The sequence below is a fragment of the Mesoplodon bidens genome, assembly GCF_964165515.1.
Source record: "Mesoplodon bidens genome assembly, chromosome: 1".
In the NCBI taxonomy this organism is placed as follows: Eukaryota; Metazoa; Chordata; class Mammalia; order Artiodactyla; family Ziphiidae; genus Mesoplodon; species Mesoplodon bidens.
In genome coordinates, this window is record NC_138176.1 from 20,125,408 (window position 1) to 20,147,467 (window position 22,060).

The 22,060-nt window shown below is 46.8% G+C and overlaps 1 protein-coding gene across 1 annotated transcript in view; it reads right to left on the reverse strand.

Moving 5' to 3' along the window:
- Nucleotides 1-1,512: 1,512 nt before the first annotated feature.
- RBM20 (RNA binding motif protein 20) overlaps nt 1,513-22,060 on the reverse strand; it is a 212,553-nt gene continuing 192,005 nt past the window's right edge. Inside the window, exons 12-14 of the mRNA XM_081243872.1 lie at nt 20,667-20,801; nt 6,462-6,583; nt 1,513-2,416 (exon numbers count right to left, since the gene is read on the reverse strand). Coding sequence (XP_081099998.1) covers nt 2,306-2,416; nt 6,462-6,583; nt 20,667-20,801 — 368 coding nt within the window. The 3' untranslated portion in view covers nt 1,513-2,305. The remainder of the gene's footprint in view (nt 2,417-6,461; nt 6,584-20,666; nt 20,802-22,060) is intronic.

A 22,060-nucleotide genomic window follows, 5' to 3' on the forward strand; every position in this document is an offset into this window, starting at 1 on the left:
GAAACGCTGCTTGGGGGGATGAGCTGGCAGGGTCAGCTTCCACTTTGCTGGGAGAAAAGACTGCCAGCATCTCTGAAAATACCGTTTTAGCCTTTAGGTTTTTCCCAGCAAAGGTTCAGTAAGCAGGCCAGAGAGCTGTCTCCTGACTTCCCACCAGTGGGGAGGAGACACACAGGGTCAGAGGTTTCCGAAAAATGGAGGAGGTGGGTTTCCAGAGCACCAGGTAAAAAAACCAGAGGAGCCAGCCAGGGGCCCAGGTCTGGGCTGAGTCACCACTTTCAAACTCTACTCTCTTTGAGACACTCACCTTGCTGAGGCCCCCGGGGGCGTGATGCCAAGTTCAGGTTCTCTGCTGCCTCCAGCCTCTCCCTACACCTGTCCAAGCTGGTCTGTTTGCCTCTGGTGCTCGCCTGAACTCTTCCCTCTCACAGGTCCCCAACAGTGGTCTCCTTGCCAGCGACCACTTGCCCCAAGGTTTACACGTGATCCTCTTATGTTCTGTTTTTCCTTCCTTTCTGTGCCTCAGTTTCCTCACTGATAAAACGTCAGTGTCCAACTCAGATAATCTCTCTACCCTTCTGCCTTTAGTGCGGAGGACAGAATGCGCAGTTTAGTCTTATCTACTATTGAAAGAAAAAAGCAAAAAATTAAAAGAAAACACACAATCTCGACCTAGTCTGCCTGCCTGTGGTCAGGAATAGAACAGGAACCGTCTTCCAGGGGCAGAGCTGGGGCGGCCGCCTCCGGGCGAGTGTCTCAGCTTGAGGAAGTAGCACCAGGCTCCCCCCTGACCTTCTCAAGGGCTTCTCCAGGGCTGCAGCTGAGCCTCATTTCCCCCCAGCACCTTTTCCCAGACCCTTCCAATAGATGGCAGACCCTGCAGCCTGTTCTGTCTGGGGCCTGAAGCCACTGAACTTTCAGTATCGCAGAGCCTGGTGGGAAGGAGCCCTGTGCTGCATAACATTTAATATCAAAGTCTGCACGCGGGGTCAACTCTGACATGCCCTTAACCTTCTGCCCAGTTGGAAAGGGTCCACCTACAAACACCTGGCAACCCTCAGATGCTCCTCAGTCCTGCAGTCTTTTCATTTGTGTCCCCTGCCTCCAACAGACCATTTAAAAACCATCCCGCGGGCTTCCCTGGTGGCGCAGTGGTTGAGAGTCCGCCTGCCGATGCAGGGGACATGGGTTCGTGCCCCGGTCCGGGAAGATCCCACATGCCGTGGAGCGGCTGGGCCCGTGAGCCATGGCCGCTGAGCCTGCGTGTCCGGAGCCTGTGCTCCTCAATGGGAGAGGCCACAACAGTGAGAGGCCCGCGTACCGCAAACAACAACAACAACAACAACAAAAAACAAAAAAACCCATCCCGCTATGAGGCTGCTGGAGCCCAGAGTGTAGGCCCCAAACAAAGGGCGAGTCAAGGGCAGATGCCACTTCCTTGTTTTGGTGTCTCCCAAGCCAACCATTTACGGCTGGGAGGCCAACCTTCAACAGAAGCCCTGACCTTCTGCTGTTTTAACCGGAGGGGGAAGATGCTTCTGTTTTCATTTTTACTTAAAGTGAGTCTAGACCAAATTTAATGTCCAGAGTAGAACAAACCCTGGCATCTCCTGAAATCAAGAGGACGGAAATACATTTGGGGGGAACTTATCAGAGCTTCCAAAATGAAGGGCTCTTTTCCTCCTCAAATTTTATTCTAAGGCATGAATCTGGTGGGCTTCTAGAACGACGGAGAGGATGAAAGAGTTATGGTCCAGCTGGAGGAACTCCCAGCTTCTGCCCCACTGACTGTCTAGGGTTCCCCACTCCAGGACTGCAGGACCCGACTCAGCTCCCCCCACACACAGGACGCCAGGCAGAGAAACTGCTCCAGGTTCACTGGCGTGGTTCTCAACCCAGGAGTCTCCGTGAAATCTTTTTTTTTTTTGGAAGACTCAGCCTGGCTTGACCTGTCCTATCCCATCAAGAATCGGAACACTGTGAAAATCCCTGAGAAGTTGGATTTTATGAAAAGGAAATGCCCCTGGGCACAGAAGGAGGGGGTGGGGGTGGGGAGGAAGAGAGAGAAGCAAACTGAAGGACTGTTTGAAGGAAACAGGAGTCGACAGGGAGAGAGTGGGTGCCCCTCAGCAGACGGACACACCGCGGTGAGGCCTCCGGCAGGCACTTCAGGGGCATTTCATGAGTCTCTGAGGACGGACCCAGGCCACGTGGCCTCCTCTCTGGCCTTAGTTCCTGTCCCGGAGGGCAGGAAGGCCCCACCTCTCAGACCCTCCTCTCCCCGCTTGCAGCGGTGGCAGGGATGTCAGAGCTTTTTCCTTTCACAGTGCGGCACGACTCCGCCGTCCTCGGGCCGAGGGCTGCCTGCCCGTTCTGTCTCCATCAGGCCCTCCTCGGCCAGCTGGGACAAGTACTTCTGTGGGACAAAGACGGGGGGCAGAGAGAGTGGTGAGCTGGCGGGAGAGGAAGGGGGTGTGCCTCGGCCCCCCTCTCCTATCACCTTGCCCAGTGGGTGGGACCCCTCTTCTTCCTCCCCAGATCCTTCCAGGGCTCCAGGACCCATGCTAAGTGATGAGCTCCGCCCCCTGTACATTAGTTTACAAATGACCCATAGAGAAGGTAGAAAGCACAGATCCTAACCAGAGCAAACACATCCATAGGCCTTATCCCAGACCAAGTGCTATTCTGCTTTTCTTCTATAAACTCATTTAATGCTCACAACAACTCTACTTGTTTTCCAGAAAGATTTCTAGTATCCAGGCAGCACATCACGTGTAAAAGGCAGAGTGACGAGACAGGGAGGCTGGAAGGGTGGGGAGGGGAGCGGCTCTGTCCTACAGCGACTGTGAAAGACAAAACCGCAGCCTGACGTTGGAGACTCCAGCAGACAGGCTAGCAGGCTCAGTGTCTCGGAGGTTCCATGGTGGGGGCCTACCTCCGCCCTGCCCCAGAGCACTCACTGCTCCCGCTGGCCCCCAGCCCAACTCGGGGAGCCTGTTGGGCTGCTCCTGGGATTCTGGATTCAACGCAGTGAGGTGGAACCGGAAAATGCCTGGCGCCCCAGCTGCATATCCTCTGATGGCTGGAGCAGCCAAGGGCAGTGCAAAGAGCACTGGATTAAGAGTCAGCAGGGTTAAGTCCCCCGCAGTGGTTGGGTGTGTGGGCTTTGCCATCAGATGACCCGGGTTCAAATGCTAGCTCTCAGCAGGCAAGTTCTCCAATATCTTCGACTGTAAAGTGTGAGTAATACAGTAACTACTGCATAAGGTTGCTGTGAAGTCCAAGAGAGGCACCATAAAGGACTGAGCACACTGCCTGGCATGGAATAAACACTCAGCAACGTTGCCCTTTATCATTAGTGGCACCAGCTGTCTGATTTGGGGAAAGTCCCTCATCTTTTCCCAGCTTCAGACCCGAAACCGTTAAATGGGAGAAATGGTATCTTCCTCCTTCCTCCTCCAGGGTTGATTTTGAGGGTCAGACAAGATGATGTGCTTGAGGTGACGGGGTCGACCCACTCTCTTTAGGAGAGACTGTGGTTGGCTGAGTGGTGGGTGAGACTGACGGGGAGAAGGGCAGACCGTGGGTCTCTCCGGGCCAGGCTGCTGATGGAGGGCCGGGTTCTCCTCCACCTCGTCTCAGGGAAGGCATGCGGGTGGGTGGACCACCAATGGACCGAGCAGGCGTCTAGTTTTCCCATCTAGCACTGACTCCACCTGCTATTCCGATCACTCTGGTGGGTTCTCTCAGAGCATGACCAGCAGTGGGCACAGCCGGGATTGCAGAGAGAAAATGAAGGTTCCTTCTACCCTGCCTCAAAGAACAACCTGACTCCTACCTTAAGGCCTCCTGGGGGTGCTAGGTTTACAAGTTGCCTGACTTAGGTGTCAGCCAGCACCTGCTACTTGGGGCTGAATTCCTCCCTTTTCACACGTGTAACATGGAGTGTGGTGCAGTAGGTGTGACTGTGTGGACAGAGACATTCTGTCAAGGCCACTTCCCAGACAGGAAGAAACCCTATCTGGGTAGCCTGCGATGGAGGCTCCCATCTTCAGGACAGGTGCGCCAGGGCAGCCTGAACTGCATTTGGCGAGCGTAAGGGGCTTAGCCGGCATCTGGACCTGACATGCCTGGGACCACAGGAATGGTCTGCTGTGGGGAGGCGAGTCTGCCTGGGGGTTTAGCCCAGAGGCCCTGAACATAGTGCAGTCGGCTGCCCTGCAAAAAACACAGGGTTTAGAATTCAAGGCCCTGGCAAGTCTGCACTCACTCTTTTTTTTTTTTTTTTTTTGCTGTACGCGGGCCTCTCACTGTCGTGGCCTCTCCCATTGCGGAGCACAGCCTCCGGACACACAGGCTCCGCGGCCATGGCTCGCGGGCCCAGCCGCTGCGCGGCATGTGGGATCTTCCGGGACAGGGGCACGAACCCGTGTCCCCTGCATCGGCAGGCGGACTCCCAACCACTGCGCCACCAGGGAAGCCCAGCACTCACTCTTCCTACCTTCCTGGGTGACCCTGAGCTGTGTGTCTCCTTGGGGGCTACACAATCCAGCCGAGAATGCCGGATGAGATCACAGGTTCTCATGTTGAAGGATCATAATCTGCTGGAAAGACTTTTTAAAATGCAGATTCTCAGGCCCCACGCTAGAGAGAGAATGAATAAGCAAGTATAGGGTAGGTCCAAGAAGCTACATTTTAAAAAGATTCCAGCTGGTGTGAAGACCAAGGTTTGGGAAAATCAGGACCGAATGATCTTTAAGACCCCATCCAGCCGTGCCGTTCTAGAGGTTTAATCTTGTTGGGGGTGAGGGATGACGATGTCTTCAGGGTAGACAGCTGCCCTCGGCCGGCGCCGGGTAGCCCAGTCTGAACCCTTGGCCTGGCCAAGTCACTGCCCGCCCCCAGGAGAGGCTGGGACCTGGGCCCCAGACCTTGTGGCTTCCTTGGTCATGAACAGCTGCTTTCCAGAGGGAAATCAAGAGGCTTAAATGACCTGAGTTTGGGCATAGCCAAGGACTGTCCCTTGCACATGGTGACCCAGACCATGACATGGGTCTCAGTTTGCAAGACCAGCTTAGTAGAGTGAGAAGAGGAAAGGGATTAAGAATCAGGCAATCTGGCCCCAGGCCTAGTAACTCACCACCTACACGGCCTTGGACAAATCCAAGGCTTGGACAGATCCTTGGCTTCTCTGGGCGCCAGTTTCCTCAATTATAAAACAAGAGAACTGGCCCATATCTGAGTTTTCTTAACTGGGGTACACATTCAAATCATGTGGAGAACTTTCTCAAATTACATATTTGAGAAAGTTCTCAAATTCTACTGAACACCTGGCCTAAGTAGTATAAATACTTTTGAAACACTGTCTAGGGGATTTTGGTTCACATCCCCGGGTAAGAACCACCAGAGCAGCCATTGTTTAACAATTAAACTGATAGTAATGCCTGCTCTGGAATTCGGGCATGCTGCTACCGCAGGGGTGTTCTAATGTCAAGGCCTTGTGCCTCAAAAATGTAGTTTGATTCCTTGTAGTAAAAACAGGAGGTGCCTTGATATACTTACCCCTGAGTGTCTGATCTTCCATGATTTGTATTACATTACTAATCCCCAGCTTATACCAGAAGTTATATGAAAATCACATGCTAACATGCTATATATTATATAGGTATATATTATAGGATATATTGCTATATCTTGTGATTTTAAGAAGTGTTTTTTCCACACATTAACAGTTCTGAAATTGAGATGCATTTTACAGTTGATGGAGTCTCACCGTTTAATTTGTAACATTTATTTCCTTGTTGATATCAAAAAATAGTGGCGTGTCTTACCACTGATGGCACCTTAGATTAGATAAAATATGGTATATAGGGTATTTTTTATATGCCACGGTTAATATACTATGAAACGTACTTATTTTATTTTTTGCTTATCTCCTACGCTAGATGGAAGGTCCATGAGGGCAGGGATTGCTGTCCGCTTTTTCTGTTGTTGCCTACCCAGTGCCTAGAATAGCGTCTGGTCCATGGTATGCCTGTGATAATAGCTGCAGTATGGATGGACATTTCAATAGAACATAATAGTGGGTTTTATTCTAGCAAACAAGGATAGTGCACAGGGGAAGAGAAACATAGAGAAATATCTGCATCTGGAACATCCAGGTGAAAAGGGACCAGACCCAACCAGGGGCCAGGTGACCACTAACAAGTCATTCGGTCTAGAGGGAGAGGGAGTTGCAAAAAAACCCAAGCCAAACGGAATGTTTTGTACCAAGGTGGAGACAGATGCCCTGAGAGCATGTGGGAAGCAGCTACCATACGGAGCCACCTGGTGGAGTCAGGACTGAGAGAACAGGAGGAGTTTTCCATGAGATGGAAGGAGACAGCAATGCACAGAAACTGAGACCGGGGAGCACTCCCCACACCCTCCCTGGGCGCTAGGCAAGGAAGGCCGACAGTTACCTGTAAGTTCCGGTAGTGGACAGCACTGCGACAGTGGCTCATCTTTGCCATCTCCTCGCTCGTGTAGAACAGCCCACACAGTTTGCAATAAAAGCCGGTCCTGGGCACCACGAACTCCACCCCTGCAGAAGGATTGGAGGTGGACAGGGAGGCAATTAGGAAGGTGGAGGGAGGCCCCCGGGGTCCAGAGAGCAGTCAGGTGGTAACAGGAGCAGTGCACTCCAGCCCTTGATTACTGTGGACTTTGGCTGGTTACCCAGTTTCTTCAGGCCTCAGTTTCCTCATTTGCAAAACAGGCACGAAGAAAATAGCATCAACTTCATTCACACGCAGCTGTGAATGTGAGGGATGTACTCCCTGAAGTGTGATGGAGGGCTTAGCAGTTATATGCTCCGCAACTGCCTTTGGGAAGTAGGTCCAGGCTCTACTACAATCAGCCTACTTCCAGGGAAAGGAGAAGGAAGGAGGTTTCTTACATTTCCCTGGGTGGATTTTGCTTCTCCACACTGTACCCCTCTCTGCAGCTGTTGTGGCCAGGACTCTGGAAGAATGCTCTCTCTTTTTTTTTTATAAAGTGAATGGTGTTTTTTAAAATTTATTTAATTAACTTATTTATTTTTGGCTGCGTTGTGTCTTCGTTGCTGCGCATGGGCTTTCTCTAGTTGCAGTGAGCGGGGGCTACTCTTGTTGCGGAGCATAGGCTCTAGGCGCGTGGGCCTCAGTAGTTGCAGCACGTGGGCTCAGTAGCTGTGGCTCGTGGGCTCTAGAGCTCAGGCTCAGTAGTTGTGGCACATGGGATTTAGCTGCTCCGTGGCATGTGGGATCTTTCCGGACCAGGGCTTGAACCCGTGTCCCCTGCATTGGCAGGCGGATTCTTAACCACTGTGCCACCAGGGAAGCCCAAAAATGCTCTCATTTTTGTTTGCTTATTTTAGAATTATGTTCATTAAAGAAAAATTTTAAAGATAAAAGTGAGGAAAAATCACCCAGAGTCATTCCAATCAAAATATTTTCTTCCACACTATCTACATAGAGAGCCTTTTTGCGGGGGAGGGGGACATTTTTAATCACACCCTAAGTGTAATCCTATCTCCTCCTTTTTCCATGTGATGATCTATCATAAACATTTTTCCATCTTTCTCCAGTCTTTACATCTGAACCATTAATTAGTAGCATTTTATTTATGATGCGTTAAATAAAAGTCCCAGGATTCTGGGAGGCGTTTTGATTCTGAGGAAGGGAAATGTTGGCTCAACAGCCAGACAAGTGACAGTGTCACAGCCCAGAGGATTCATCTTTGAAGTGGGACGGTGGCCGCTCCAGCCTCCACCAAGGTGTTTGAGTATCACAGTTCAAACTGAGAAGGCACAGACCAGAGGCTAAGAATCTGTGTAGCCTGGGGAGAGCTGGATGAACCCCTCCTGGGTCTCAGTTTCCTCAGGCACCTGATCGTGAAGGACCAGCTAAAGAACAGAGTGTGAGGGCCATGATGAGCAGGACGCACTGTGGAACTAAAGGAAAGGGGCTAGCCACTCAGGACACCCAGATCCCGCCTTCAGACTGGGGCTGCTCCCTATGTGCTGACACACTTCAGCTGGGCTTTCCTGCTGCCCATCTGGTTGGTTCTGCTGGGGGTGGGGGAAGGTTGGAGATCTGGCCCCAAGGGGTGGCAGGGAGAGCGGGGCTAGAAGCGGCACACCAGGGCCAGAGCAGCTTCTTGCAGAGAGGGGGACAGGCCAAGGCACTGCGTGTGACCACAACCCTGGGCCTTGCTTCACTTTCCTTCTGCTTCCTGACAGACAGAGCTAAGTGCACAGGAGACCCTGTCATAGAGGAGCAGCTTAGACTTGTAATTATAACTTTATTTTTCCATTTCAAAAGAGCCACTTATCAGGGGCTTCCCTGGTGGTGCAGTGGTTGAGAATCTGCCTGCCAATACAGGGGACACGGGTTCGAGCCCTGGTCTGGGAAGATCCCACATGCCGCAGGGCAACTAGGCCCGTGAGCCACAACTACTGAGCCTGAGCATCTGGAGCCTGTGCTCCACAACAAGAGAGGCCGCGACAGTGAGAGGCCTGCGCACCGCAATGAAGAGTGGCCCCTGCTCGCCGCAACTAGAGAAAGCCCTTGCACGGAAACGAAGACCCAACACAGCCAAAACGAACGAACTAACTAAAAAAAAAAAAAAAAAAAAAAAAAAAAGCCACTTATCAGTGTGGAGGGGCAGGCCTAGAGGGAGGAGGGAGCCTGGGAGGCCTGCCTGCGGCCTGCCTTGACTGATGGCTCCTGTGTGGTCTGGAGCCTGGGCGGCCTCAGCCGGTTCTAACTGCCACACAGCAAGCCGAGCCCTCAGCAGTCTCCAGAGGTCCCCAGGGGCGGGCCCAGCTGCCCAAGGGGAGGCCGAGTGTCCTTCCCCTCCCCACCGTCCTCCCACCCTCAATGCAAAGGATGGGAAAGCGTTGGCTTTGCCTGTGTGTGGCCAGCCCACCCCTCCACCTCCCCCCGGGCCCTGGCTCCTGGCTATGGCTGGCAAACGAGCTTAAGCAAGGCCTGCCTTTGTCCTCTGTTCCTGCAAAATACTTCTCCCCTTTGTTGCTGCTCTATGGGGAGCTGAGGCCCACACAAGACAAGAGAAGGGCAACCAGAAAAGGAGAAGCACCACCCGAGGCCACGTGGAGCAGGCACAGGCCTGTGATCAGAGCCTCTCCCTGTGTCCTGTCCCAGACCCTGCAGGATCGGCCAATTGGGTAAAACCAGGAAAGAAGCCTTGAGGTTTTCACTGCAGACCCTGCTGGGGCCTCCAGAATGTTCCAGGTTTCCCAAGAGGCCTTCTAGTCCCTGTCCTTGGCCCCCCAAAAGGGGTGCAGCTGGCCTCAGAAGCCACGACAGAGTGTGAAGCAGGGTCTGAGCTGTGCCCCTTTTGACCCCAGCGGCACAGCTACCATCTGTAGTGATATTTCACTTGAACAAAGGCATCCACTGGGGAAAACAAAACAAAACAAAAAAGCTCAGAAGCCACAGTATACTGGAGAGAAAATGGAATATGGAATTTAGAGTCAGATAGACCTAGCTCTTTGACTCACATTGTGTGATCTCAGGTATGTTATTTAACCTCTCTGAGATCAGTTTCTTCATCTAGGATACAGGAATAATAATACCACAAATGGTGTTATTGGGAAGCACCTATCATTTTGCCTGGTGCTTAGAAAATATTAGTTTCCACGGGGGCTTCCCTGGTGGCACAGTGGTTGGGAGTCCGCCTGCCAATGCAAGGGACACAGGTTTAATCCCTGGTCCGGGAAGATCCCATATGCCGCGGAGCAACTAAGCCCATGTGCCACAACTACTGAGCCTGCGCTCTAGAGCCTGTGAGCCACAATTACTGAGCCCACGTGCTGCAACTACTGAAGTCCGCGTGCCTAGAGCCCATGCTCTGCAACAAGAGAAGCCACTGTAGTGAGAAGCCCGCGTGCCGCAACAAAGGGTAGCCCCTGATCGTCGCGACTAGAGAAAGCCCGCGTGCGATAATGAAGACCCAATGTGGCCAAAAATAAATAAATAAAAATAATTTTTTTCAAAAAGCATTAAGGGGCCTCCCTGGTGACGCAGTGGTTGGGAGTCCGCCTGCCGATGCAGGGGATGCAGGTTCATGCCCCGGTCCAGGAGGATCTCATATGCCGCGGAGCAGCTGGGCCTGTGAGCCATGGCCGCTGAGCCTGCGCATCCGGAGCCTGTGCTCCGCAACGGGGGAGGCCACGGCAGTGAGAGGCCCGCGTACCTCAAAAAAAAAAAAAAGCATTAGAAGAATATTAGTTTCCAGACACGTGTTAAACCTTTCTGCACAGAGGCCAGAAGGCCCTCCAGCCTTTCACCAGAGCCGCCTGGAGAACCCAGACTCCACGGCCGCCCGCAACTCTCCTCCCTGCCTCCACTGGCCTCTGGGGCTCGTTGGGCAGGTAGTCAGAGACAGCTCTGAGGAAGGAGCAGCTGAGGCAGGATCCCCAAACGCCTGGGAACTCACTCTTGAGTAACCGGCGGTTGCATGGGCACTAGGATACCAACATTGCCTTGGGATGCCTCTGGAATGTGAGGGCCAGGGGAAGCAGCAGTGTCAAGAAAAAACTGCCACAGCCCCAGTGACTTCTGGAGCAACCTGGTCCTCCCATTTTTCAGCCTCTACTAAGTACAATAACTAAAGCTACGTCTGCCTTCTAATAACAGCTCCTGGCACTGGTAATTACAACTCTGTCATCCCAGCAAAGCCTGGGATGGGTGGCGGGGGAGCTTGCATTTTGCAGGCAATGCCCTTTGGTTCTGGGAAGAGCAGGACTTGGCAGGCTCACACTGGCTGGGGTCACCCAGAGCTGGCCTGAAACACATAGGGTGCCCTTCCCACCCCCATGTCCAGTCCAGCCCCTAAGCAGCAGGACTCTGCCCCCCTCTCCTCCTCATTTTGCCTCTCTGCTCTCCACAGGGATCAAGCCTGAGCCGTTCCCCCACCCCTAGAAGCCTCTCTGCTAGGAACAGACCATGGAGGGTGAAGGGTTATGTAGCCCCAGTGAGAGGAAGCATCGTAGGTCTCAATAACTATTTCATAAATGAATAACAATAGACAACCTGTATTAAGTACCTTCTACTGGAAGACACTGAGGCCTTACCAGTACTCATTCAGCTAATCCTCAAAATAACCCTACGTGGTAGGCATCTATTACCAGCCCTTATTTAGAGATGAAGAAAGCCAAGGAGAGAGGTTAAATAAGCAGCTTTTTGTCCCACAGCCAGCTGGGATTTGAACCCAGAGAGTCAGATTCCACAGTCTGTGCTCTTAACCACTGCACACAATTGCCTTTCTTCCACTGTGCTGCCTGAACTGTAGGAACAAGAGGGTCTCCAATTAGGAATCCTCAGTTCTGACATGAGCTTGCTGTGTGATCTTAGGTAAGAAAGTCTCTGGGCTTCAGTTTCCTCACCTGTCAAATGCAGAAAATAGTACCATATGCCCCCTACTGAGATGGATGAGACAATAGGTCTCAAAGCTAATCAGAGGGGAGACCTTCAAGATGCGGGAGGAGTAAGACGTGGAGATCACCTTCCTCCCCACAAATACATCTACACGTGGAACAACTCCTATAGAACACCTACTGAACGCTGGCAGAAGACCTCAGACTTCCCAAAAGGGAACAGACACGTGAGGGCGGCCTACATACAGAGGCGGGGCCAAACCAAAGCTGAATCCCAGGTGCTGTGCGAACAAAGAAGAGAAAGAGAAATTTCTTGGTGCGGACTCAGGAGCAGCGGATTAAATCCCCACAATCAACTGGATGAAACCCGCATCTGCAGAATACCTGAATGGACAACAAATGTTCCCAAAATCGAGGTGGTGGACTTTGGGAGCAACTGTAGACCTGGGGTTTGCTTTCTGTGTCTGATTTGTTCCTGGTTTTTATGTCCATCTTAGTTTAGTTTTCAGTGCTTGTCATCATTGATGGATTTGTTTATTGGTTTGGTTGCTCTCTTCTTCTTTTTTAAAAAATTATTATTATTTTTTCCATTTTTTCTCCTTTTGTGAGTGTGTATGTATATGTTTCTTTGTGTTATTTTGTCTGTTTAGATTTGCTCTTACCATTTGTCCTAGGCTTCTAACTGTTTGGGTTTCTTTGCTGTTGTTGTTTGTTTTCTTTTTATGAGTGTGTGTGTATATGATTCTTTGTGTGATTTTTGTCTGTTTAGTTTTGCTTTTACCCTTTTGTTTGGGGTTCTATCTGTTCATTTTTTTCTTCCTATTTTTTTCTTTGTTTTATTCTGAGCTGTGTGGCTGGCAGGGTCTTGGTGCTCCAGCTGGGTGTCAGGCCTGAGCCTCAGAGGTGGGAGAGCCGAGCCCAGGAGATTGGACCACCAGAGACCTCCTAGCCCCATGTAATATCAATCAGCGACAGCTCTCCCAGAGATTTCTGTCTCAACACTAAGACCCAGCTCCACCCAATGGCCAGCAAACTCCTGTGCTGGACGCCCCATGCCAAACAACTAGCAAGACAGGAACATAACCCCATCCATTAGCAGAGAGGCTGCCTGAAGTCATACTAAGTTCACAGACACCCCAAAACACGCCACTGGATGTGGCCCTGCCCACCAGAAGGACAAGATCCAGCCCCACCCACCAGAACACAGGCACCCGTCCCCTCCACCAGGAAGCCTACACAACCTACTGAACCAACCTTACCCACTGGGGGCAGACACCAAAAACAACGGGAACTATGAACCTGCAGCCTGCAAAAAGGAGACCCCAAACACAGTAAGTTAAACAAAAAGAGAAGACAGAGAACTATGCAGCACATGAAGGAACAATGTAAAAACCCACCAGACCAAACAAAAGAGGAGGAAATAGGCAGTCTACCTGCAAAAGAATTCAGAGTAATGATAGTAAAGATGATCCAAAATCTTGGAAATAGAATGGAGAAAATACAAGAAATGTTTAACAAGGACCTAGAAGAACTAAAGAGCAAACAAACAATGATGAACAACACAATAAATGAAATTAAAAATTCTCTAGAAGGAATCAATAGCAGAATAACTGAGGTAGAAGAATGGATAAGTGAGCTGGAAGACAAAGTAGTGGAAATAACTGCCACAGAGCAAAATAAAGAAAAAAGAATGAGAATAATTGAGGACAGTCTTAGAGACCTATGGGACAACACTAAATGTACCAACATTCGAATAATAGGGGTCCCAGAAGAAGAAGAGAAAAGAAAGGGTCTGAGAAAATATTGAAAGAGATTATAGCTGAAAGCTTCCCTAATGTGGGAAAGGAAATAGTCAAGTCCAGGATATCCCATGCAGGATAAATCCAAGGAGAAACACGCCAAGACACATATTAATCAATCTATCAAAAATTACATACAAAGAAAAATATTAAAAGCAGCAAGGGAAAAACAACAAATAACATACAAGGGAATCCCCATAAGGTTAACAGCTGATCTTTCAGCAGAAACTCTGCAAGCCAAAAGGGAGTGGCAGGACACATTTAAAGTGATGAAAGGGAAAAACCTACAACCAAGATTACTCCACCCAGCAAGCATCTCATTCAGATTCCACAGAGAAATTAAAACCTTTACAGACAAGCAAAACTTAAGAGAATTCAGCACCACCAAACCTGCTTTTCAACAAATGCTAAAGGAACGTCTCCAGGCAGGAAACACAAGAGAAGGAAAAGACCTACAAAAACAAACCCAAAACAATTAAGAAAATGTTAATAAGAACATACATATTGATAATTACCTTAAATGTAAATGGATTAAATGCTCCAACCAAAAGACATAGACTGGCTGAATGGATACAAAAACAAGACCCATATATATGCTGTCTACAATAGACCCACTTCAGACCTAGGGACATGTACAGACCGAAAGTGAGGGGATGGAAAAAGACATTCCATGCAAATGGAAATCAAAAGAAAGCTGGAGTAGCAATACTCATATGAGACAAAACAGACTTTAAAATAAAGACTATTACAAGAGACAAAGAAGGACACTACATAATGATCAAGGGATCAATCAAAGAAGAAGATATAACAATTGTAAATATTTATGCACCCAACATAGGAGCACCTTGATACATAAGGCAAATGCTAACAGCCATAAAAGGAGAAATCGACAGTAACACAGTAAGAGTAGGGGACTTCAACACTTCACTTTCACCGATGGAAAGATGATACAGAATGAAAATAAATAAGGAAACAGAAGCTTTAAATGACACATTAGACCAGATGGACTTAACTGATATTTATAGGACAATTCCATCCAAAAACAACAGAATACACTTTCTTCTCAAGTGCACATGGAACATTCTCCAGGATAGATCATATCTTGGGTCACAAATCAAGCCTTGGTAAATTTAAGAAAACTGAAATTGTATCAAGTATCTTTTCTGACCACTACACTATGAGACTAGATATCTATTACAGGAAAAAAACTGTAAAAAATACAAACATATGGAGGCTGAACAATACGCTACTAAATAACCAAGAGATCACTGAAGAAATCAAAGAGGAAATCAAAAAATACCTAGAAACAAATGACAATGAAAACAGAACGATGCAAAATCTATGGGATACAAAAGCAGTTCTAAGAGGGAAGTTTATAGCAATAAAACCCGACCTCAAGAAACAAGAAAAATCTCAAATAAACAACCTAAACTCACACCTAAAGCAATTAGAGAAAGAAGAACAACAACAACAACAACAAAAAACCCGCCAAAGTTAGCAGAAGGAAAGAAATCATAAAGATAAGATCAGAAATAAATGAAAAAGAAATGAAGGAAATGATAGCAAAGATCAATAAAACTAAAAGCTGGTTCTTTGAGAAGAAAAACAAAATTGATAAACCATTAGCCAGACTCATCAAGAAAAAAAGAGAGAAGACTGAAATCAACAGAATTAGAAATGAAAAAGAAATAACAACTGACACTGCAAAACTACAAAGGATCATGAGAGATTACTACAAGCAACTATATGCCAATAAAATGGACAAACTGGAAGAAATGGACAAATTCTTAGAAAAATACAACCTTCCAAGGCTGAACCATGAAGAAATAGAAAATATGAACAGACCAATCATAAGCACTGAAATTGAAACTGTGATAAAAAAATCTTCCAACAAACAAAAGCCCAGGAAGAGATGGCTTCACAGGTAATTTTATCAAACATTTAGAGAAAAGCTAACACCTATCCTTCTCAAACTCTTCCAAAATATAGCAGAGGGAGGAACATTCTGAAACTCCTTCTATGAGGCCACCATGACCCTGATACCAAAACCAGACAAATGTGTCACAAAAAAAGAAAACTATAGGCCAATATCACTGATGAACACAGATGCAAAAATCCTCAACAAAATACTAGCAAACAGAATCCAACAGCACATTAAAAGGATCATATACCATGATCAAGTGGGGTTTATCCCAGGAATGCAAGGATTCTTCAATATATGCGATTCAATCAATGTGATACACCATATTAACAAATTGAAGGATAAAAATCATGTGATAATCTCAATAGATGCAGAAAAAGCTTTGGAAAAAATTCAACACACATTTATGATAAAAACTCTACAGAAAGTAGGCATAGAGGGAACCTACCTCAACATAATAAAGGCCATATATGATAAACCCACAGACAACAACATTCTCAGTGGTGAAAAATTGAAACCATTTCCACTAAGATCAGGCACAAGACAATGTTGCCCACTCTCATTGCTATTATTCAACATAGTTTTGGAAGCTTTAGCCATGGCAATCAGAGAAGAAAATGAAAAAAAAGGAATCCAAATCGGAAAAGAAGAAGTAAAACTGTCACTGTTTGCAGATGACATGATACTATACATAGAGGATCCTAAAGATGATACCAGAAAATTACTAGAGCTAATCAATGAATTTGGTAAAGTAGCAGGATACAAAATTAATGCACAGAAATCTCTTGCATTCCTATACACTAATGATGAAATATCTGAAAGAGAAATTGAGGGAACACCCCCATTTACCACTGCAACAAAAGGAATAAAATACCTAGGAATAAACCTTCCCAAGGAGACAAAAGTCCTGTATGCAGAAAACTATAACACACTGATGAAAGAAATTAAAGATGATACAAACATATGGAGAGATATACCATGTTCTTGGATTGGAAGAATACATATTGAGAAAATGACTATACTACCCAAAGCAATCTACAGACTCAATGCAATCCCTATCAAACTACCACTGGCATTTTTCACAGAACTAGAACAAAAAATTTCACAATGTGTATGGAAACACAAAAGACCCCGAATAGCCAAGGCAATCTTGAGAAAGAAAAACGGAGCTGGAGGAATCAGACTCCCTGACTTCAGACTATACTACAAAGCTACGGTAATCAAGGCAGTATGGTACTGGCACAAAAACAAAAATATAGATCAATGGAACAGGATAGAAAGCCCAGAGATAAACCCACGCATATATGGTCACCTTATCTTTGATAAAGGAGGCAAGAATATACAACGGAGAAAAGACAGCCTCTTCAATAAGTGGTGGTGGGAAACTGGACAGTTACACGTAAAAGAATGAAATTAGAACACTCCCTAACACCATCCACAAAAATAAACTCAAAATGGATTAAAGATCTAAATGTAAGGCCAGACAGCATAAAACTCTTAGAGGAAAACATAGGCATAACACTCTATGACATAAATCACAGCAAGATCCTTTTTGACCCACCTCCTAGAGAAATGGAAATAAAAGCAAAAATTAATGAATGGGACCTAATGAAACTTAAAAGCTTTTGCACAGCAAAGGAAACCATAAACGAGACAAAAAGACAACCCTCAGAATGGGAGAAAATATTTGCAAACGAAGCAACTGACAAAGGATTAATCTCCCAAATATACAAGCAGCTCATGGAGCTCAATATCAAAAAAACAAACAACCCAATCCAAAAATGGGCAGAAGACCTAAATAGACATTTCTCCAAAGAAGACATACAGATTACCAACAAACACATGAAAAGATGCTCAACATCACCCATCATTAGAGAAATGCAGATCAAAACTACAATGAGGTATCACCTCACACCAGTCAGGATGGCCATCACCAAAAAATCTACAAACAATAAATGCTGGAGAGGGTGTGGAGAAAACGGAACCCTCTTGCACTGTTGGTGGGAATGTAAATTGGTACAACCACTATGGAGAACAGTATGGAGGTTCCTTAAAAAACTAAAAATAGAACTACCATAGGACCCAGCAATCCCACTACTGGGCATATACCCTAAGAAAACCGTAATTCAAAAAGAGTCATGTACCACAATGTTCATTGCAGCACTATTTACACTAGCCAGGACACAGAAGCTACTAAGTGTCCATCGACAGATGAATGGATAAAGAAGATGTGGCACATATATACGATAGAATATTAGCCATAAAAAGAAACGAAACTGAGTTATTTGTAGTGAGCTGGATGGACCTAGAGTCTGTCATACAGAGAGAAGTAAGTCAGAAAGAGAAAAACAAATACCGTATGGTAACACATATATATGGAATCTAAAAAAAAAAAAATGGTTCTGATGAACCTAGGGGCAGGACAGGAATAAAGACGCAGACGTAGAGAATGGACTAGAGGACTTGGGGAGGGAGAAGGGTAAGCTGTGATGAAGTAAGAGTAGCACTGACATATATACACTCCCAAATGTAAAATAGATAGCTAGTGGGAAGCAGCTGCATAGCACAGGGAGATCAGCTCGGTGCTTTGTGACCACCTAGAGAGGTGGGATAAGGAGGGTGGGAGGGAGATGCAAAAGCGAGGGGAGATGGGGATATATGTATGTATACATATAGCTGATTCACTTTGTTATACAGCAGAAACTAACACGACATTGTAAAGCAATTACACTCCAATAAAGACGTTAAAAAAATTCTAATCGGAGAGTATAATCAAGAAAAAAAGTGCAATATGTAATAGCCCCAAGCCAGAAATAACCCAAATGCCCATCAACAGCTGGGTGAATAAACAAAATGTGATCTACCCATAACCACAGTGCAATACTCCTCAACAATAAATAGAAACCAACTATCCATACACCCAACAATTTGGATGAATCTCAGAATAATTATTGAGTGAAAAAAGCCAGGCAACAAGAGTACATACTGTATAATTCCCTTTATATAAAATTCTAGAATGCAAACTAATATTTAGTGACAGGAAGGAGGGCAGTGGTTACTTGGGGATTGAGTGTGGGAGCGAGGGATTACAAAGGAGTATCAGGAAATATGGGGGTGAGGAGTATGTTCACTATGTTGGTTGTGGGGATGGTCTCACAGGTGTTTACATGTGTCACAATTCTTCAAATTGTGCATCTTATGTGCACTTCATTAACATCAATTATACCTCAATAGAGCTGTTTTAAAAACTAAAATGAGCTACCATTTTCCTCCTAACAGGTTGGAAAAGATTAAAAACTGATAAGATCCAGAGTTGGTGAGGATGTGGAGAATGAGTACTCTCACTTGAGGTAGCACTGAAAACTGGTATAATCTTTCTGGGGAGCAATTTAGTGGCAATTATGAAAATATGAAATACAAATATATATGGACATCCCCCCTCCCCCGGGCCAGGACGTTATCCTCCAGAAACCCTGGTTCACACACAAAGGTGACAGTGTGTTTGGAAGGCAACAAAGCTCAGAGGCAGCATGGCACAGGGACTCTAAGTGCCGGGGTTTGAATCCTGACTCCAGTTTGGGCTGTTCGTTAGCTTTGTAACCCTGCATCTCATTTCCTTTTTTTTTTTTTTTTTTTTTTTTTGCTGTACACGGGTCTCTCACTGCTGCGGCCTCTCCCGCCGCGGAGCACAGGCTCTGGACGCGCAGGCTCAGCGGCCATGGCTCACGGGCCCAGCCGCTCCACGGCATGTGGGATCTTCCCGGACCGGGGCACGAACCCGTGTCCCCTGCATCGGCAGGCGGACTCTCAACCACTGCGCCACCAGGGAAGCCCTCATTTCTTATCTGTGATATAGGGATAAAAATATTACTTACCTCACAGGTGTTTTGAGAGTTCAACGAGAAAAATACTAGAAGTGGTGCCTACATGGTAAATGATAAAAGCCTAACTATTATAGCATTTTAATAATGGGAAAAAAATGAAAACATAATGTTCACCAGTAGAGGAATGGATCGAGAATGTATGGTACAGCTTTTAAGATGGAATATTTGCAGTGGTTAAGAAGAATGCATTCTCTATGTACTGATGTGAAGAGATCTCTAAGACCCGCTGTTACGTTATAAAAGCAAATTACACAACATTATGTGTATAGTTTGATCCTATTTTTGTGGGAGAAAAACTATCTGTGGGTATGACAGTGGCTACCTCTGGCGAGGGGGAGAGACTGGAGGGAAGAGATACAACATTTAATATTTACTTCATATGTTTTTTAAAATTGGTTATAATAATCTTTCACACTTTTTATAATAAAAAATAAAATAAAACATGAATTATAAGGTAGCAGGATTGATTCTTAATTTTTGCCTGTGTGTGTCGTATAGATTTCTAAGTTCCTAGATGCCAGGAGACTTGTGCTCCATTTTTCAGTTCCCCCTGAGTGTCTCACAGAGTGCCACGTTATCCAGGGGGGGTTGCTGACTAAGTGAATGCATAAATGAACTGTCTGGCACCTTTTTCCTGAAAGGCAGCCTTTGCAACTATTTTCCAGCATTAACAAACCCAGGGCCTTCTGGCAATCATCTTAGTTCATTCTAAGGTCAGTGTGTATTTGCTTTTTTTAGTTTTTGTCCTGGAGCATACTGAACGGGTATGCAGCAAACTTATCCTTTAAAAAAAAAGAAAGTTTGCTCTTCGAATCTGACTAAATGGCACACTTGGAGGACGGGAAACAGTACGAAATTTTTAAAAGCAGATGAAAAGGAAAAAAGGAAACTTGATGGAAAAGGTGAGCCTCCATGTTGACGAGCCCCTCTGGGGCTAATTGACTTGTTAATAAAGGACTTGCAGTGACTGGAAAAAAAAACCCCAAAACATTCCTGGGTATGACTTTTTTGAGGACATGCAGTTACCCAGCATGGGAAGGACAGGGGCCCACGTCTCTGTTCAGTGCTCTTCTATCAACTATATAGGGTCTGCCCCAGACGCAGTCTATTCAGCATCAATGGCTCAGAGAAGCTGGTCTCTCCAAGCGAAAACAATGCAGCGTTGTTTTGAGAAGGGCTGGGGCCAGGAGGGCAGGGAAGATGTTAGCAGAAGAGGTGCATTTCTTTCTTTTTTTTTTTTTAACATCTTTATTGGAGTATAATTGCTTTACGATGTTGTGTTAGTTTCTGCTGTATAACAAAGTGAGTCAGCTATTGGCTTTACGGCAGCTGCTGGCCTCTGCTTCCCTGGCTGAATAAGGGCTGTATGGTCAGGAATAAAGCATTTCCTGACAGGGAAAACAAGTCTCTGCTCTGGCTCCCACAGCAGTGCCGTTCAAAGTCTGGCCCCATGAGGTATCTGGTCTACTATGGGAGACTGAAATTTCAAGAAACTTTAAGGCAGCACGCACATCTAGGTAATTGCATCAGACACGAAAGACAACAAAATGACAAAAAGCCCTCTCAAGCTCTTAGATGTTATTACAGGACTATCGTTTCCTGGAGCCCAATTCTCAGGAAGCACTGTGTATTTCACCCACCTAGAGGAATGCTAAGTTCACTGAACACATCCTCAGGTTCCCAGGAAGGCAAAGAAAGGGGCTGTTTCAGCTCCACTTCAGCGTATTCCAGTGACCTCACGTCCAGAGATTTCATTTCCATGTACCTGGAGTTATCTGCAAAACATAAGCCAGGGCAAAGTGGTAATGAAACACAACATGCCTCAAAGAATCCCTGCAATTGTATTCCTTGCACTGTGTGATGGGAAACAGTCCCTTGCGCTGCTTAATAACATGAGACTAGGCCAGGGCTGCTAATTAGAACCAAAGTGCTATAACAAAGAGCTTTTTCCGCTGCCAAAAGAATGCCACACACAAGAAAACTTGGCAAGCAGCTACATCAGGTCTGTGGGGGGATGGGCTGCTGATGCCTTCGGTTGGGATGATCCATCCCCGTGTCCCTCGTTCAGTAACAACTCCATCTCTGCAGGCAGAAGAATTACTGAAGTGCAAAAATTGTGCTGATGTCCACAGAAGCACTGAGGCGGGCAGAAAAGGCAATGCCATTCTCACCCCAAGCCTGTCGAGCAGTGTTATTAAATATGAACTCCAAACACTGGCTACGCTAATAAGCCATTAACACCAGTGCATGTCGAGACCTATACCGCAAAATACAAGGGGTTCAATCAGAGCGAGGTGAACAACACTTCGCTCCTCCTTTATTCTTGCCTTCTGTAGACACAGCCCAGGCCTCAGCGTTTCTCTAGCAACAAGGCAGCTCACAGCAGAGTTTCCATGGAGACTCAGATCCACGCAGGTGAAAAACAGCTCAGGTCAGCTTGACATGGAGGGAAGTCCAAGCCCACCTACCAGCTCGTGCCAACCACAGAGCACTGGGTTGACATGTTTATTTTTAAGCCTTTCCTCTATATTTTCTGCCCTCGACTCTTATCCCCCTTACTTCAAACTCTGGAATGCTGCAGGCTTTCTGCAAAATGAATTTCTAGCTATTTCCACTGAGAGAAAATTGAGGACTACTCTCCCCTCCCCCACAGTCCTTGATGGATCTTTAGTTTCCACTTGGCACAGAAGACAGGGCTTAGCCTATTTTAAACTCTGTCTTTCATGATGTCACAGTGCCAGGCACAGACACACATCACCTCCATTGGCGGTGGAGGAGCTCCCGGGACAAGTCTTGCTTCACTGTCAGACGCTGGAGAAAAGTGGGTCTGAGGTGGTGAGAACGGGAACCGGCCACGCCCCTTCGTGAGCCCCTCATTCTTCCTTCCTCGGCCTCCCACGCTCCCGCCCCCTCACTCAGGCCTCACAGAAACAACGGCCTGGGTGGTCCTCAGTAGTGCAGGCAAGAGAGGCTGCTTGCTGATCCTTAGGAACCAAAGCTCCTTTGATAACTCCAAACATTTGCTAATTTAGTT